General features: G+C 41.4%; 1 protein-coding gene across 2 annotated transcripts; it reads left to right on the top strand.

The window, feature by feature from the left end:
* b4galt6 (UDP-Gal:betaGlcNAc beta 1,4- galactosyltransferase, polypeptide 6) lies at positions 1-15,656 on the top strand. 2 transcript variants are annotated; one of them, XM_076723315.1, is made up of 9 exons: positions 1-792; positions 6,324-6,440; positions 7,744-7,857; positions 9,273-9,397; positions 9,569-9,685; positions 9,914-10,101; positions 10,276-10,398; positions 12,543-12,644; positions 14,491-15,656. In XM_076723315.1, exons 1-9 carry the CDS (start codon positions 678-680, stop codon positions 14,636-14,638), a joined length of 1,149 nt encoding a protein of 382 aa, XP_076579430.1. In that variant the 5' UTR covers positions 1-677; the 3' UTR covers positions 14,639-15,656. The 2 variants fall into 2 exon arrangements, with proteins under 2 accessions (XP_076579430.1, XP_076579440.1); XM_076723325.1 differs by having other exon boundaries at positions 23-792; positions 7,744-8,088; positions 8,335-9,397.
* The last annotated feature ends 1,590 nt before the right edge of the window (positions 15,657-17,246 follow it).

Here is a 17,246-nt window from a genome sequence, read left to right as displayed (position 1 = left end):
ACACCCACCGGAAACGGTCTCTGCAGTGCCAGCAGAAAATGAAAAGGGGGCAGACCTGACATCTCTATTGAGTTTATTTCTCATATATCATTCTACACCTATGTGTGTGTTGAATGCCACAGTCGTGCGGCAGCAGCGTGGAGACTCCCGGTGGCATGACTGGACTCCTGTGCGCGCGGTCTGAGGAAGTAGCGCACCGACTGTTTTGGAAACATCGCACCGGCTAAGAGTAGACTGTGTGGGAGAAGGCAGAGCGGTCCTGCCCCCTTCAATGACCAACCATCAGTGCTAGCGATAAAAGTCTCGCTGGCGACCCCGCAACCATGGAAGGCTACCATGAGTATCCTTAAGTAGTACTGTTGCTGAGCGCTTGGCCCGTAGTGTAAAGGTTTCAATATGCCTGACCGGTGGTCCTCCATGAGGCTCTCAGTTGCCTGATATTAACGTTACAGGCCTGCTTTTTCCATCTGGAAATTTCTTGGCAGGGGAAAGCAGGCCAGCTAGCACCGCTAACGTTAGCGCTAGCCTTTTCCGCGCTGCACCTCTTGGCTTTGACGGTGCAGATTTTTCCATGACCTCACCATTGACACCGTTCTCTATCAATTCGAGGACATTTTAACTCCAAAAAGTATTTTATGGGATTCATATCGGCGAAAGAGAAGCGGGCCTAAGCCAAAATGGTGAACTGGAGGCGGCTGCTGCGAATGTCCAACCGATCGTTTCTGGCCTTCATATTCTTCTTCTCCATGTCCACCACCTGTCTCTACTTCATTTATGTGGCTCCTGGAATAGGTTAGTTAACAGAGATTTACACTAAACGCCTTTCAAGGTAACAGTTAATGTGCTTGTGTTTGGATTATCCGCTGCAGCAACAAGCTCCGGCGGCTGTCACAGTGCTTGCTAATGCTAAAACAGTTAGCTAACAGGCTAATTAGCCCATAGAAAAAGGTCCACCCCAAGCATGATGTCCATCCACTCCTGCGTTGTGAAAGAGCAAAATACCTCTCGCTGTAGCAAGGGGGTTGAAATATTACAGAAATATTGTCAATTTGTGTTGGAATTGTGGACGGCACAGCAGACTTGTGAATGAATGAACGATAACTGCTCAGGTTAATTTCAGGGTACCACACAGTAAGTAACACAGGCATGTTGAGCAGTCCATGACACGGTCCATGCTTGTACTGGAGAGTGGGCCAAAGTGAAGCAGTATTCACCATTTCCAAATGTGTCCCCTTTCTTTAAATGTCCTGTTAAATTTGGTCAATGTGTACCTCAGAGTTTTGTCTTGTAAGTGAAAAAGTGACTGTCACGATATTATGATGATTATTGGATACTGAACTGTGGTCAGACTGCCTCAGTGTGTGTTATGTCTACAATATACTCTATATTTATGTACGTGAAGTCCATAATGTGACATATATGGTATGATACCATCCAGCCATGATATCTGAGCAGTCATATGTGTGTCCTGTCAGCTGGAGCTGCTACAAAATATTGTGAATAACCTTTCTGTGAGTGGAGATATTTACGTCCTGTTTGGCATGAATGCAGATGCTACATTGATATTTGGTGGGCCAGCCAGGTTTCAGATGTATGTAACGCTTTTGTTGATTCAGTGTTTTACGGGATCATTTCTGCGGTAATCACATGCTGGGTGGAAGTGGTTGTGTGCGACCGGGAATTCTCTCTCATAGTGCAGGCTTTTACTGGCAGTCAGTGATAGTCATGCTTGAAGGGAGAGGCAGTTCTGGGAAAATTTGCCAAAGATTCTTGATGGCCCGAGGTCTTGCAACATGATCGTACATGTAAAGAGATAAGATGAACAAGAAAAGAGGGTTTTGTGTTTTAGACTTTGGCTTTGTTTGTTGGTGAAGGTTTATTGTGTGTTCGCTTGTTTTCTTGTACTGAACTGTATTATAGAAAGTGAATATAAAGTGTCAAATGTTTTTCTCCTCCGTGTATGAAGGGGATTTATCCAGTATTGTACTGGTGTTTACTACCAACAGTGGAAGCAGAAAAACACATCTACCCTACCCTAGCAAACTGCTCCTGATAACTGTGCTATCAGTGTGTGAGTGTGTATGTGAATGGTCATCGCTCCTGATTAGCAGGTGGCACCACCAAATATTTGCCGCCATGGTATGCATGTGTGGGTGAATGCATGAATCCTGGTTTGTGTCGTAAAGTATGTTAAGCGGTCAGTAAGACTAGAAAAGTTCATCATAAATGCAGCCCATTTGACATTATGTAATAAAGTATAAGAGCACCAGTTTTTGAAGCAGGTAGTGTGTCATGGCTTCAAACCCATGATCACAGGTGATATACATCAGGCCTGGAGTTGTCATTTTTAGGGCAAGGTCACTTTGGCCTCTGACAAATAGAAAGTTAATTTAGTCGAAACCAAAGGTGCAATAACAAGTGATAATTACGTAGAATGAAGAAATGGTGAATGGACTATTTATATAGTTTGACTGTCCCTCAAAATGCTGTCTGATTGGTATTTTTATATTTGAATAATGAAATCAACTGTATATATGGGTTAAGAGTGATCAAGATTAATCTGAACAAGTTTAAACGCTCATGCAGCTATTAATGTTTGACAACCACATCATTAGAGTGCCATAGAAATGACTTTTACATGTTAAACATTAAACACACTGATGAGAAGCTTCTCAAGGTGAGATAAATAATCTCCTCTAGTCACTAGATACACTGCAGACACAGCAGCTGACAGGAAGAGGAGTTCATATAATGCAGAGAAGTATAAGTTTTTTCTGGGTAGATAATTGTTCATTTTATAAAAGGGAAAACAACAGGAATGCTGAGCTTTCAAGTTTCATTCGGAGTCATTAATAACCATCAAGAACATCACATTTAGGACAGCAGTTTAAAAAGGCACACAGAGAGCAACCATTTACTGCATGCTGCTGTTAGAAACTCAGCACAGTTAGCTGATAATTAGCCTGATCAGCCACCATCAGTAATCGATACTAACATACATTATTAGACTGTAAACCATTAATCAAACTGATAGCAAATGGCAATCAATGACTGTCTGACAACCTTATCATATTTTAGCGTTTCCAGTGTTTCTGTGGTTATGCCAGAACATTACAAAATACACATCCAGTATTTGAAAGGAACTGAAACTCCATGTGCTCTCCGACTGAAATATTATGGCAAACCTCCTTTAAGACCAACGACATCTGCACAAACACGTGATTCAAGAAACACAAGATAAAAGGTGTCATGTTGAGAGACTTCTCGTAAATTCAGCATTAGTAAAATCCATAAAGATAAAATATGTTCTGTAGTAATTTAACAGATCTGTCAACAACTCTGTCTGCTTCCAATGGTTGACTGTGCTGTTTTAGTTGGAGATGACCAAGGGAATGACAAGTGAACCGTCTCAAAAGTTTTGTCCTGTTACCTGTTTTTACTGCTAATTGCAGTTATTTGGAAAAATAATCAACATGATGCTGAAGTAAAGATCTCACAAAGCTGCAGTTATTGCTTATTTTGTGTATGAACCCTTGCACATCTACACTCACAGAAGGGTCAGCTGGGGGTTTTAATGGGTTGACATATTATCCTTGGCTTCTGCCTTTGAGGCCACAAGCCGTATCTTTTTTAAAGTTGGAAAAACACTGTATACAAGTCAGGCATCCACCTTGTGTCGAGCCTTTTTCCCCCTCAGAAAATGTGTTGCTGAAGCTGTTCTGGAGGCTTGTGCTGCTCCAACACCTTACTCAGGCGTATTTTTTGTTGTTTTTTGTCGCCCAGCTCGACACTGCACGTGGCTTAAAGTTTCAGGCGGTTCATGACTGTAGGTAAAATGTGCCAGCCACCGAGTTAAGAAGAGAAAGTTTCTCGGATTCTTTCCCCTGAGCTGTGTGTGACACAGCACGTGGTCTGAATATGTCTGGGTGTGGGTCTCCTCCTCACTTGGTGTTAGCTTGTCAAAATGTGTTGTAGCTTCCTGTGTGTTTCTGACATGTTTACTGCATTTTTCCTGGGTTTTCTGTGCAGTAGACTGCTATGCAGACTGTTCCAGGCGGCACGGTTCAACATGCAGCTGAGGATTTAATTTGAGGACTGATGACAGTCATCCCGTGCTCTTCTTGTTCTGCCTACCCTATAACAAATTTGACTTTTCACGCACTTGTGCAGTTGGGAACTTGAGTACATATTGACATGTGTGGCAGCAGATATAGAACTTACAGTATTATACTGACAGTATTATATTGGTTTCAGGGATATAGTGAACATTTCTATTAGAATTTCTTCAGGTAATTGTTGGTCCTTGTCAGAATGGAGGAGCTTCATCTCCTCTCCAGCCTGTGTTGACCTGCCTGTAACCTTAAGCCTGCCTCCTAATCACCAACCAAGGCTGCCTGGCTGATCTGTGATGAGACGCTTATCATCCCCAAACACTCTGTTTACTCACTCACACACGCGCTGAAAGTTGTGGACAGACCAATAGGAAGAGAGACACTCGAGTTTCGTTGCGTATTTTTGTGTTACCCATAAACAGCTTCTGAAGTTTTTCTGTTGATGTTTTTCCACAAACTTTACAATATCACAATATCAATTTCAATACATTAGAAGTTAAAATGATGGTATAAAATTACACGTACCATGAAATGAAATTGTTGTACCAACAACAGCAACTTACTGGTCATGTGTATGTCAGTGTAAACCTTTGCAAACAAGCTGAAAAGTGAGATAGTTTGTATGGTGAAGCCTTGCTTTCAACAGTTCTGACAGATATCCGGATGATCAAAGCTTTCTGGTGTGGTCTTTATTTGGGCCTCATGCAGGACAGGAACCTCTCTTACACACACTTTAGTTTTTGTTTTGGCACATAGAAGAGACGTAGAAATGAACAGAAATCACTGACTTCACAAGTGTAATAAATTGATCTGAGTTAGTTTCAGTATGTTACCGAAATACAGTGAATCATAATGTAAAATTATTCTGCTTACTTATGTACAGAGAGCTTCAACAGTGTTTTCATTTTCTTTAGATCTTATTGGCAACTTCCCTGCAGTTGGCTGCCTTCCACTTTAGACATTAAATGCTTTTTTGGCATCTAACGTCATGTCGGACCATTGCTTCTGTATTTCTGCCACAGTGCTGCTCTCTGATGATACAACCACTGACACCTTTATTGACAGTTACTGATGGTTTGTTATCTGGTATAATTACTGACCCTGATGCATTCATTATGGTTCTGTCTGCTGATTTCTGACCGCAGCTTCTTCCTTTTTTTTATCTTGACTAACAGTTTTATGAATGAAGTTCATAAATTCAGAGAGTTTGGTGAACCTGACTAACACTTCTTTGACCAACCGGTTTTCTGAGCTGTCACAAGTTCATTTTGTTGCCTCTTGCCTAATGGAAAAGAAACTGGTTAGGGGGCATTTTTTGGATCAAGACCAATTTTGATGGTGTTGTAAAATTCAAGCACAGACAGAAGAAGAACTTGTCTACTAGCAGACTTGAAAACATGGGCCTTGTTTGCAGTTGGTCTGTGTCACTCACCCAACCCAAACACGTTTAATAGTCACGTCATAAGCACCGTGTCCTGTTGACAAGATCTTACACTTATTTTTTGTACCTGTAGTGTTTTTGCTTTAAATGACATCTTGAGCCCCTGAAAATATCACTGTCATGTCTGAATAAGCTTCTGATTACTTTTACTTAAAAGTCCCTGTAGCAGCTTTACTAGACTGGATTTAACTGTAACTGTAAATCTGTCATTTTCACCACAACCTGTATGAACTAAATGAACACAAATTGAAATATGCAGAGAGAACATGTCTGTCGTAAAAAGACCATGAAGAGCAAAATTATTACTCAGTTATCAAGAAAACCAGATAAATAACAGAAGATTCTTCTCTCCTCAAATTAGTCATTGAAAAAACATTTTTATTTCATTTTTTTCTCCACACTTTAAGTGCTTTACATATGAACTAATGAATGATGAGAAAATGCATTTTACAGAGTTAACAGTGTTCCTCGAGCTCATGATGGCTACAAAGCTTAAGTTCTAAAATAAGAGTTTTAACAGTGAGATGTTCATTTGTTCATGGTGTTCTCCTGTAGTTGTAATATAGTGTTTAAACCTTCACTGTTTCCAGTGTTTGTAGCTGCTAACACATTTGTTATTATGATTGAAACGGTAACATCCATGTTTTAAGTTGTGTTTTACACTATGTGAGGGCATGTAAAGAGCCACCACTACATGGAGCACATGTCATTGAATGCATGTCATGCAATAAGTGAAGCAAATTAAACTCTTTCTCTTGTCTTTCTGTCAGCCAACACATACTTCTTCATGGTGCAGGCTCAGGGCATCATGTTGAGGGACAATGTGAGGACCATTGGCCAGATGATCCGATTGTACACCAACAAGAACAGTACACTCAACGGGACGGGTAAGTGGTCCACACAGGTACTTTTTACTCTATGGGGAATTACCTTGCAGTCTCTCTCAATAAATACAGAGATTCTTCCTACAGTATATGAAGTTAAAGGAAACTGACAGTTGTAGTATGTGGATGTCTAAATGAGGGTGTTCCTATTGACTAATTTGACTGACATTTAAACAGAAGTTAAAACTTATACTAGTCAACCGCCTACAAGTAAGAAAACACTCAGAAAACAGTCAAAATTGAGCACAATTTAATTTATAAGGTTGGGTATTGTTTGAAAAAAAGCTGTTTGAAACCAGTTAGCTGGTTAGCTGCTATGCCAACATCTAAAAAGCAGGTGGTGCAGTTTTCTGATAAAGGTGAAATGTGTCATACCTGGCACATCATGTCGGAATAAATGCAGCGGTGTCGTGCTACAGGGGCTACAAATCCTATTCTCCAGATGTAAGGGTACACACTTGTTTGGCACAGACCCCAGCAAAATTCACATCATTGTCTTTGTATTAGTTTTTTCAGTGAAAATGAAATGCAAAAGTTACCATTCCCACTGAAATTGTGACATATCGCAATATCTGTATCTGCGTCTGTAATCTGGATTGTTTTTCTTTTTTTTTCTTTTCTTTTTTTTTTTTTTCCTTTTGCATTTTGCATTTTGTTCAGCCTGAATTAAGACATACTTAGCCTGGTAATTATCTATTTCTCTGATCTGCCGAGTGACCTGAATCCATGTAACATAATTGTTACCTTGCTAGGAAGCTAGCCTGCTGACACAGACTGCCTCAAACATGAAGTAAACGTGCTTTATTCTGAAGGTCGCCTTCAGCTGAATACTTCAAGCCACGCTCTGCCATCTCAATTTTCCAAGGTTGCGTGGGAGGTCACGCTCTCCGTCCCTCTATAAACACAGGGCAGGCCAACACTGTGACAGGGAGGGACTCACACATACTACCAGGCACGCACAGTCGCTCCCCCATCAAACAAAGAACAGAGAAGCTCGGATTACAACATGTATGAAGGGAGCGTGACTATATTCTGTGCTCAGGATGCCATCACTCACTATGTTCAAAGTCTCACACGTAGAACCTTTAAATGGAAGGATTTGCTGCTTTTCATTGTCATTTATGCCAATATATGAGTGTTTGGGTTTAGGACTGTTGCTTTAGGAAATGTTTTGACATGTAATAGATTAATTGATCGTGAAAGTAATCATTGGAATAATCGATATTGAAAGTAATTGGTAGTTGCAGCCCTTCCCTTCACACATTTCAAATGCGCATTCACCCCCTGTTGGTTGTTTTTGCTGCAGACTATCCTGATGGCAGTAACTCCAGTGAGTACCTGGTCCAGCCAACCACGTACCTCCCTGAGAACTTCACCTACGCCCAGAACCTCCCCTGCCCAGAGCGATTACCTTCTATGAGTGAGTAGACTCATACCCAACAGCAGGAAAATGTTTCAGATGGTTGGTTAGCTCAGAGATTAAAAGACCTTTACTGCACTTCCAGCTTTGCTGCTTTAGTATTAAATTGCAAAAAAACAAAACAAAACATGATGAAGTCCATGGTGTTTCAAAGATTGTCGTACAGATGCTGCATTTCAAGAAAGATGCTAATCATGTGTCATTTCTTGTACAGGGCTCTACAGTGCAGCAGTTTGTCCAGTTAAGATTAGAGTGTGTGAATGTGTATGATTATTTGGTTGTACTGGTTGCTCTGAGTTATGACTCCTGCATTGGCAATATACACAGACAGTCAGGGAGCAGCTTCTCAGTCAGCTTTTCAGTCCGAGCAGTCCATCACTTCAGCAGCGGATCGGATCAGCCTACACTAATATTTACATTCATTTTATGTGTGACAAAACTTTGCTGATGTAGGGTTTGTGTGCTCTCTGCAGACAGTGTCACTCAGCCAAAGGTTGTTTATGAGGAAATGAGCATTGCTCTGTAACACCACTGTACATCTTCTCTAGTTCAATGATCAGCTGGTCACGTCAGTTTCAGGAATCGTATTCTCCCAATTAAACTTTCATTCGCATTATGTCAGTAATTTAAGAATGTCAGCTTAGTAGTTCTGAATCAGGTTTTGGAGAAAGTTCCTTATGAAAAATAAGGTGAGCGAGAATTAGTAGGTTAGTGTTCAAAGTGCTACTGTGAACATTTATGTTGTTTGACCATTCCGACAGTCTGACACAAAAATGTCTTTTGCGATGAGTTGAATTCTTCTCATGTCATGTGCAGGTTGTAGCTACAGGCTGTGAACAGTAATCAGGCTGCCACTCCAAACTGTTTCTGTCCTCTCAGCCTTCAGATTTTAGCTTTTGAATTGCACTTATTTATAACTTTTATATCTTCAGAAGTCAAACCTACATGGATTCAGTCAGAGATTTGACTGGACTCAAGTGTGATAAGCAGATTCAGTAAGAGGATTTGATACTGGGTTCAGATTGGATAAAATACTGTGAAACCTCAACACTAACTGTAACCCCTCAAAATAGTTCTGTCTGTGTGTGTCCCTGCCACCTATGGAAGTTTAAGTCCAAGTGAGCCGCAGAATTGATGTTATTTGTAGTTTCTTGTTGATCAGTTGATGGAGGCCGGTAAAGCCACAAGCTCCTTGGTCATAACCAGATCCATTGTGGATCATCACTCACAGACACACAGACTGCAGCTGGGCCTTTGCACAGTACCCACAACAACCCCTCCAAGAGGATTTTCCTGTTTGGTCTGATAGAATGATTTTTGAGTTATTTATTTAGTAATTTATTTGTTTTACTGTTGTTCTGTGATGCTGATGTGTTAGTGGAATAACCCCCCCTCCCTTAAAAAACTCCCCACAGAGGGCCTTATGGAAGTGAACATGACAGAAATCCCTATGGAGGAGATAGAGGTGAAGTTCTCCAAGTTTTTTGACATTGAGTTTGGAGGCCATTGGAAACCAAAGGACTGCAGACCTCGCTGGAAGGTAGGCTAATGTGTTTTACAATTCTAGTAATTATGTATCCCATAAACATGTACACTGTTAAAACATATGTCAGTCATGCTGAATGGATTCTTCTGAGAAATAAAAACAAACATAAACCAGATGGATTTACTAGATATAAGATGATTTATTACTCTAATATCTGTGCTTTAGGTGGCCATCCTGATTCCATTTAGAAACCGCCATGAACATCTGCCCATCCTCTTCCAACACCTCATCCCCATACTGCAGAGACAGCGGCTGCAGTTTGCCTTTTACGTCATTGAACAGGTACAGTCTGTTGGTGCATGTTTCTGTACTGCAGCCATTTTTGTCCATCTAGAATCAGATGAATGCAATCCATAGAGTGTGGATTGTGGGGGGAAAAAAAATAGAAAAGCATTTTAAATGGTGAAGTCATGGCACTCAGTGATGTAGAAACAGGGCTTCATATGACTTCTTACTTCCTTTCATAGCAGCAGTGTCATTGAATTTCTGTGTGTGTGTATGTGTGTTCAGAGTGGGAGCCAGCCCTTCAACAGAGCCATGCTGTTTAACGTGGGATTCCTGGAGGCCATGAAGGACTTGGACTGGGACTGCTTGATCTTCCATGATGTTGATCACATCCCAGAGAACGACCGAAACTACTACGGCTGTGGTCAGATGCCACGCCACTTTGCTGCCAAGCTGGACAAATACATGTACATGTGAGTGTGTCATCAAAATGTGTATATTTCTTGAGAAGATCTCAAATGGAAATGCCCAAAGCATGATTAATTGAAGATGTACAGACCTTCTTTGGCAATGACAAGTGAACTTGAGCATTGACATGAAGGCAGTGAACGGTCCAGATCACGCAGCATGTTTGTTGTTGTTTGCAGTCTTCCATACAGTGAGTTCTTCGGTGGTGTGAGTGGACTGACTGTGGAACAGTTCCGCAAGATTAATGGCTTTCCCAATGCTTTCTGGGGCTGGGGAGGAGAGGATGACGACTTGTGGAACAGGTAGGTCTGCTGAAGGGGGGTGTACAGTGCATTCAGAAAGTATTCAGGTCCCCTCATTTAGTCACTGAGTTGTGTTTTCCACATAAGCGTGTCAGTTTTTGGGGAGTACTACTGCATATGTCACACATTGTACCTTATAGGTACCTTACAGGTACAATGTGTGAGATAATGCGAGAATTCTCGTGTAAAACATTCAGAAAAAATGAGCTCACATTATTCACAGAACGTGAAAAGTAACAGTGATGACACAAGTCAAAGATGTCTCTGTATTGTTTTTCACAGACATCTAGTGAACTGAGTGTATTAACTGGCTGGCTGCAGCCTGTCCTGTCTCGTAACACACTCTGTGACTCAAGTGGCAAAAGTCCTAACTTTTTGGAGTCAGGGTTGTACATACTGTACTGTGTGTATAGTTTCAGGGTTGACATTGTTGACATTGTTGTCATGGTGACGTTAACTGCTCCAGTGTTGTGTGTGTGTGTTGCTGCAGAGTTCACACATTGTCGTCACACCGTGTTCTTTACTCTGTGTCTCATTTTCTCTGGACGCAGTTTCTACATCTAGTGTAAATGTAGCTGGAAGAAAATGTCAGAGTCAGCTTGGACTCAGTCTGAGCCTCCTCTGCCTCGTTTTCATGTTGACCCAGTCATTAGAGATGTGATGTTGATCCATTGATTAATGTTATTTTGTTCTCACTGATCGAAGGTCACTGGCATGAAATGGTTTAAGGCTTTCCCCCTTTCCTGCTTCTCTGAATCTCTTGGTGATATTATCAGTTGTAGATGGTGAAATCCCTAATGTCCTTTGCAGTTGTGCATTGAGAAATGTTCGTAAACTGTAGGAATATTTGCCCACAGAACTTTTCACTGCAGTGGTAAATCTCTCTCCAGACTTTGTGAACGACTGAGCCTTTGCAGGATGCCCATTTCATACACACTCATGATACTGTCACGTGTTACCAGTGAACCTGTGGAATGTTCCTGGGTGTCCACATATGACCATTACTGTGTTAATATAAGTTGCAGTCTGTTCTCGCTTTAGATTCACAGTGATGTATGTTGTCTTTCTGGTCTGCCAAATGAGTGTAATGCTGTGAGGACAATGGTCTCTGAGGAGAGATCATGTATTCTGCTTTGCATTGAACACAAAGTTAGTCAAAAAAAAGTCTTCTGTTTTTGTCAGAACAATCTTTAGACAAGATTCATCTCATCATGTGTTCCCAACACATCTCTGCTCTCTCAGAATTTTTTTGATCTCTACAGCTCTAATGATTATCAGCACAGATATGAGTGACTTCCTGTGTTGAGAAAGGTGCTAAAGTGTTTTTACTTCCAGTCCTAAAACTGGCATCAAAAATGCATCACTCAGAGCTTTTGGCCAACTGATTTCACCTTCTCCCCCAAGAGTGCAAACTTGTTGCCTTTCAGCATAGGCTGTGTTTTATACCGCAGAATAGTCACCAACATGAACTGCCCTGCCCTGCCCTGCCCTGCCCTGCCCTGCCCTGTCCTGTCTTTGAGTGGCTTACCTTGATATTCTTACCCCAATGCTAACTAATCTCAGTCCTCATGCCTAAGCCAAACCAAACCTACCAAGTATTAGCCAGAGGCAGTGGACAGCAGAGCAGAGTTGTGTACACAGTGAACCAGATGAAGCGAATGATAATGTTTCACTCGAGGTAACAACTGGCTGCCATCTTGCAAATGTAGCTACTGGCTGAGATGCCCCCCCCCCAGCTGTGGCTGCAGGGTGATTAGATATCAGTGAGATCTTTCTATAGTAATTTTGCTGTTGTAAACCTAAATACATCTTTACAATTCTAATAGACAGCACAAAGCAATAGCCATGCTGCAGAGTCCCATTATACCACCATGACAGTAACTTGTGAAACTGAATAGTTTTAAGTAGTGATCTGATATTTAAGAATGTAAGAAAGTCATATTACTATAGTGGTCCATGACTGGAACCATAGCACATCTGAAAATACCACCAATACCATCATGTTACTATGAATTTCTGAGCTTTCAGCTTAATGAATGTACCTGTAAGTAGACACTTGCTTAGTAAGCATGTGAACAAATGGGCTGAGGTTGGCATTATGGTCATATTGATTTAAATAGTAATACAACCTGGTTTCTCCTCAGGGTTCACTATGCTGGTCTGAATGTCACACGACCAGAGGGAGAGATCGGCAAGTACAAGTCAATCCCTCACCACCACAGAGGAGAGGTGCAATTCCTTGGGAGGTAAGACAGCTTTTCAGCTTTTCTACAATAAAGGTATCGATTCTAGAGAACGGACAATGAAAAATGAAAGAGTTAAGTCTTTTCTTTTGTTTGAACTACACATACATTCCATCTAACATCCTTTAGATTACAATTACAATTGCCGAGCCACAGTCGCCCCCTGGCTACTTTTATTTATTTATTTTTTTCCCAAAAAGGTAGTTTAACTTCTTTAAAAGAATGAATGGAAATCATTTTAATTTAAAGAAGATAAAGATAGTCGTGCAGCAAAGGTTAAATTATTCATGGTCTGTATCGCATGAAATTAATCTGCACAGAAAAGCAGGATGATTAAACTAAATCCTTAGCAGGAAATCCATCCAGTCCAAACACACACAGGATGTTTTTTTTGACTGAAAATCACCACGTTCTGGATACACTGTATACTCAAACTAGAGTTGTTCCTCTTCCTCTCAGTGAGCTGATCAGAGTAACTAATAGATTTCAAAGTTTTATTTTCCTATAATATTCCCTGCGTCTCTGTCTGCTTCAGTCATCGCTGTACAAAGTTTACATACACAGACATGGAGCAGCACTTGAAAGAGTGGGTCCTTATTTTGTTTGTGTCTTGCACGAGCGTGTGGGTGATGTGATCCTGCCCCTGGTCTCACTGACAGACAGTTGGTGAAAGTAATGCACTATGAAACACAGCAATGCACCAACAAAGGCAGTGAAGAAGAGGACTGCTAGGTGATCATCAGAGATGGGAACACAGGATTTGAAATATTTAAACTGACTTATATCTGATGCCAAACATCAGAGGAGCTCACTTTTCAGGTTAACTCCTCAAACAGAGCCAGAACAGGTCGAGGCTTTTCCAGAAGTGACTGATATTGTCCTTACCAAGCTCACATTCTGTGACATTACCTGGATGAATTGCCTGCAGTGTTAAAACAACCCAAATGAACAAGAACAGTGTTTTGTCACCAGTACCATGAAAGACTGGATACAGCCCAAATCTCTTCTTTGATATTTCCTCGCTCCTTGCCTGAACCAGAGATCACTTTGGTCTGCCATCTTGAAAACTGTCTCAGAGCGAGAATGTGATAAGCGAGAATACACAAGAGCAGCTTTACAGACACCTTTAACTGGCCGACACACCCGCTTATTTGTTATCACTTATTGGTTGGACACTGCAGCTGATCGGACTGATCTGATACATCACAAAATCACTGATATTCATGCCAGAGTGAAGACAGATAACAGATAAAACTCAAGTATACCACTCCCAAGTGTTGTTAAAGCTGTGTGTGTGTGTGTGTGTGTGTGTGTGTGTGTGTGTGTGTGTGTGTGTCAAAGCCTGATGTTTTAGGTAAATTTTGACCAACTCTCAAGCAACCAGCTGTTTAGTGAATTACTGAGCCTTTTTAAAAATGAAACTATGTATCTGTGAGCTGTTTTGAAAGATATCCATCTCCAGTAGGAACCAATGGACCGATTACCTAATTTTAAATCTTGATACTGGTTTAAATGAATGTGTTGCTGCTTTGATCTGATTTTACACTCTAAATAATTCTTGAATTATTTTGACCAGCACAGTTTTTTAATCAAGTTGTATTTGGTATTAGTAAATAGAATAAATATGTACAGAGTCGTAAGAGTGATGACGTGTTATAGAGGCTATTTTGCACAGAAATGATTACAGGTGTGCCTGCAGATTTCGGCTTGTTCTTTTCTGTGCCTTGGGTACAGAAAATTTGATAACCAGTGATCTGGAAGCAGCCACAGGTGTATGTCCTGTCAGAGAGGCAGGGCAGATGGATGAGAGTGGATAAATACTGAGAACTGTGTTGCTGTGTGTTTGTAGGTATAAACTTCTGAGGTATTCCAAAGAGCGGCAACACTTGGACGGCCTCAACAACCTCCATTACAGCCCCCACATCTCCCTCAGCAGCCTCTACAAGAACATCACGGTGGACCTGTACCCCGAGCTCGCTCCTATAGCAGACTACTGAACTGCCCCCGCCAACCGCCACCCAACCCCTGGTCCACACCCCCAGCTCACCCAGCTCCCCTCCGGCCTGGCCTCCTAGTGTCCCGTTCAGCCATTCAGAGGCAGAGCGGGGGGTGCACCGGAGGAGAGGAGGGGGGCACAGGCCGTGAGGGGTGAAGAGGGGCACCATGTAATGCTGCCAAGAAATTATCGTGAGGAAAAAAAAAAATTGAAAAGAAAATCCAAACCGAAAAAAAAGAGGAAAAAATGAAGAGGCAGTGGCAAGTCTCTGAAAGCGAACTGTTGATTGTGTGTGTCAGTGAATCTGTGTGCGAGCGTGTGCGAGCGTGTGTGAGTGTGTGTGTGTGTGTGTGTGTGTATGTGAGAGAGATATGGGTCAGTTGCTGCATGTCTTTTTGTCCGTGCCGGCTTAACTACTACAAGTTGACATGAGTCTTGGTTTAGGTTGGAGGGAGCAGCAGCATCTCAGCTCTGATGTTTACTGCAAAGCCTTAATGTGGCAGAACCACAGCTCCCTCTGCTCGGCTCCGCACTGCTTCACTTCTGATGTATCACCGTCACCTTACAAGCCAACAGACAAGATCTTGTCTCACTTTCTACTATCATTTGTTTTATACATATCATTTTGTTAGGCCACAGTATTCCTTTAAAATGAGGGATCAGAGTGAGGTCGACATTAGTGTTTGTGATGTACATTTTTTTTATTTTGATATGTGGTATTTATTTTCTCTTATTCAGGGTGTTTGAAGAAGCACTCCTGTCTGTCACTCAAGTGTTTGCTGTTTGTTTTGCTGCACTGCTGCTGAATCCGCATGAACATGTATGTAAATATCGGCCTCTTAAAGCTCGAACACAGAACACAAATATGTAAATATGGGCCTTTAAACGCTCGGGCATATTACAGTGATATTCCAGTGGGTTTGAATTTTATTTTGGCAGCTACCTTCGTTCTGAGGATTGAATAAGAGTGAGTGGTTTCTTCCTAACAGGAAGATCTAACAATGTAGGATGTTTGGCTTAAGAAAAGAAAAAAAAAAAAAAAGACGTATCCAAATCTCAAGATTTGACATCATCTTTTGCATGCCTTAATTTATTTTGTTTACCAGATTTTGTTTCTTTTCAAACATAAATTATTTCATCAGTTGGAGATGTGTATATTTTAAATTTTGCCTTTTGTTGTGCTTTATTTTTCTTTGAGGTGCACTGTGTGCAAAGAGTAGAGCTGCTCCTCAGAAGGAGGGAGGCACGACCGAGCCTCTCCTCCGTGACTTTGTACAGGGAGCAGAGTCGGCCAATACAGCAGGAGTGTGTCCACACAACATGCTTTAGTACAGGTTCATGGTCTCATGTGAGTGTATATTTTTGGTCTCAGATGTATTTTTATTTTTTATGATTTTTACTCCGATTTAGTGCTGGACCATGTGATAAAGCTCTTCATTGTACTGTACCGTGTGCTGAAGCATGGGGATTTGGGCTGGATGCTGTGTGTCTGGACTGTGGTGTTATTATTTTCTAAGCTTGTGAGGCAGTCAGAAGGGCCAGAATGAGAGAACCTTAGTGTCAGCTCCTCACGGCTGAAGCTACTGCTGTTCTTGAATGGCACACGCTGTGAAAAGTTTCATTACTTAAAGCTTTGAGCACTAAAGATGGAGAGAAACGTGTAGATTATTTTTGACCAGATGTTCACTGTTAAGATTCTCCTCTATATCTCTAGGTTTGGAATTTGACCATGAATTGTATGTTTGGACATTTTCTTTGATTGTATGTCCTGCGATGTTAAATTGGAACTCTGGCCATTTTTCACCTGGGCCTTATTTCCTAATAATCACGACCTAATCTTCGTGATGCGTCTCCTGGAGGCTGCCATACACTGTGTGATTTTGGTCTTTGGTTTTCAGTCCAAACTGGGGCTTTACACGTCCACTGATGACCCATTCAGAGCTTTGGTGACCAAAGACATTTAAAACTTCAGAACCAGATGATTTCTATGTGACTGCTGCTGAGACCCACATCTACAAACCAACCAATCAGATACAGACATGAAACACGCTGTCCAACCCGACAGATATGTACAATCACATCAGCTGTGTACTGTATATATCAATGGTGTCAGAAGACATTTTTAATGTCGTAAAAATGTTGAGAAACAACTCACTACAAGGCCCATTTAATACATATTGTGGAGCTTTTGATCATATCACATGATCTTCATCAGCAGGTGGAGCTTGCCCTGTTGTCATGATGATTGAAAGCTCTAGAGCAGGTGCTAAATGGTCCATATGGTGAGGATTGAACTTTTGAAGGACATGTTTCTGCTTGCAAATTTACATTCTTCCGTTCAGAAATGAAAGAGAAAAAGGTTAATCTGCAATTATTTTGATAATGAGTTGTTTAAAGGTCCAGTGTGAAGGATTTAGTGGTGATGTTGCTGATTGCAACCCGCTGAATACCCTGTGTCTCATCTCTCCCTTTCCAAATGTGGAGGAGAAACTCACAAAAACAACCCAAAAGGCCCTCTAGAGCCAGTGTTTGTCCCTTCTCCCTACTGTAGAACCATGGTGGACTCTGTGGAAGAGGGACCCGCTCCCTCTGTAGATACAAAGAGCTCA

This window comes from Chaetodon auriga, chromosome 3, assembly GCF_051107435.1.
Source record: "Chaetodon auriga isolate fChaAug3 chromosome 3, fChaAug3.hap1, whole genome shotgun sequence".
In the NCBI taxonomy this organism is placed as follows: Eukaryota; Metazoa; Chordata; class Actinopteri; order Chaetodontiformes; family Chaetodontidae; genus Chaetodon; species Chaetodon auriga.
The sequence above is the reverse complement of the archived record's forward strand: the minus strand, read 5'-3'. Positions and strand labels throughout refer to the sequence as shown.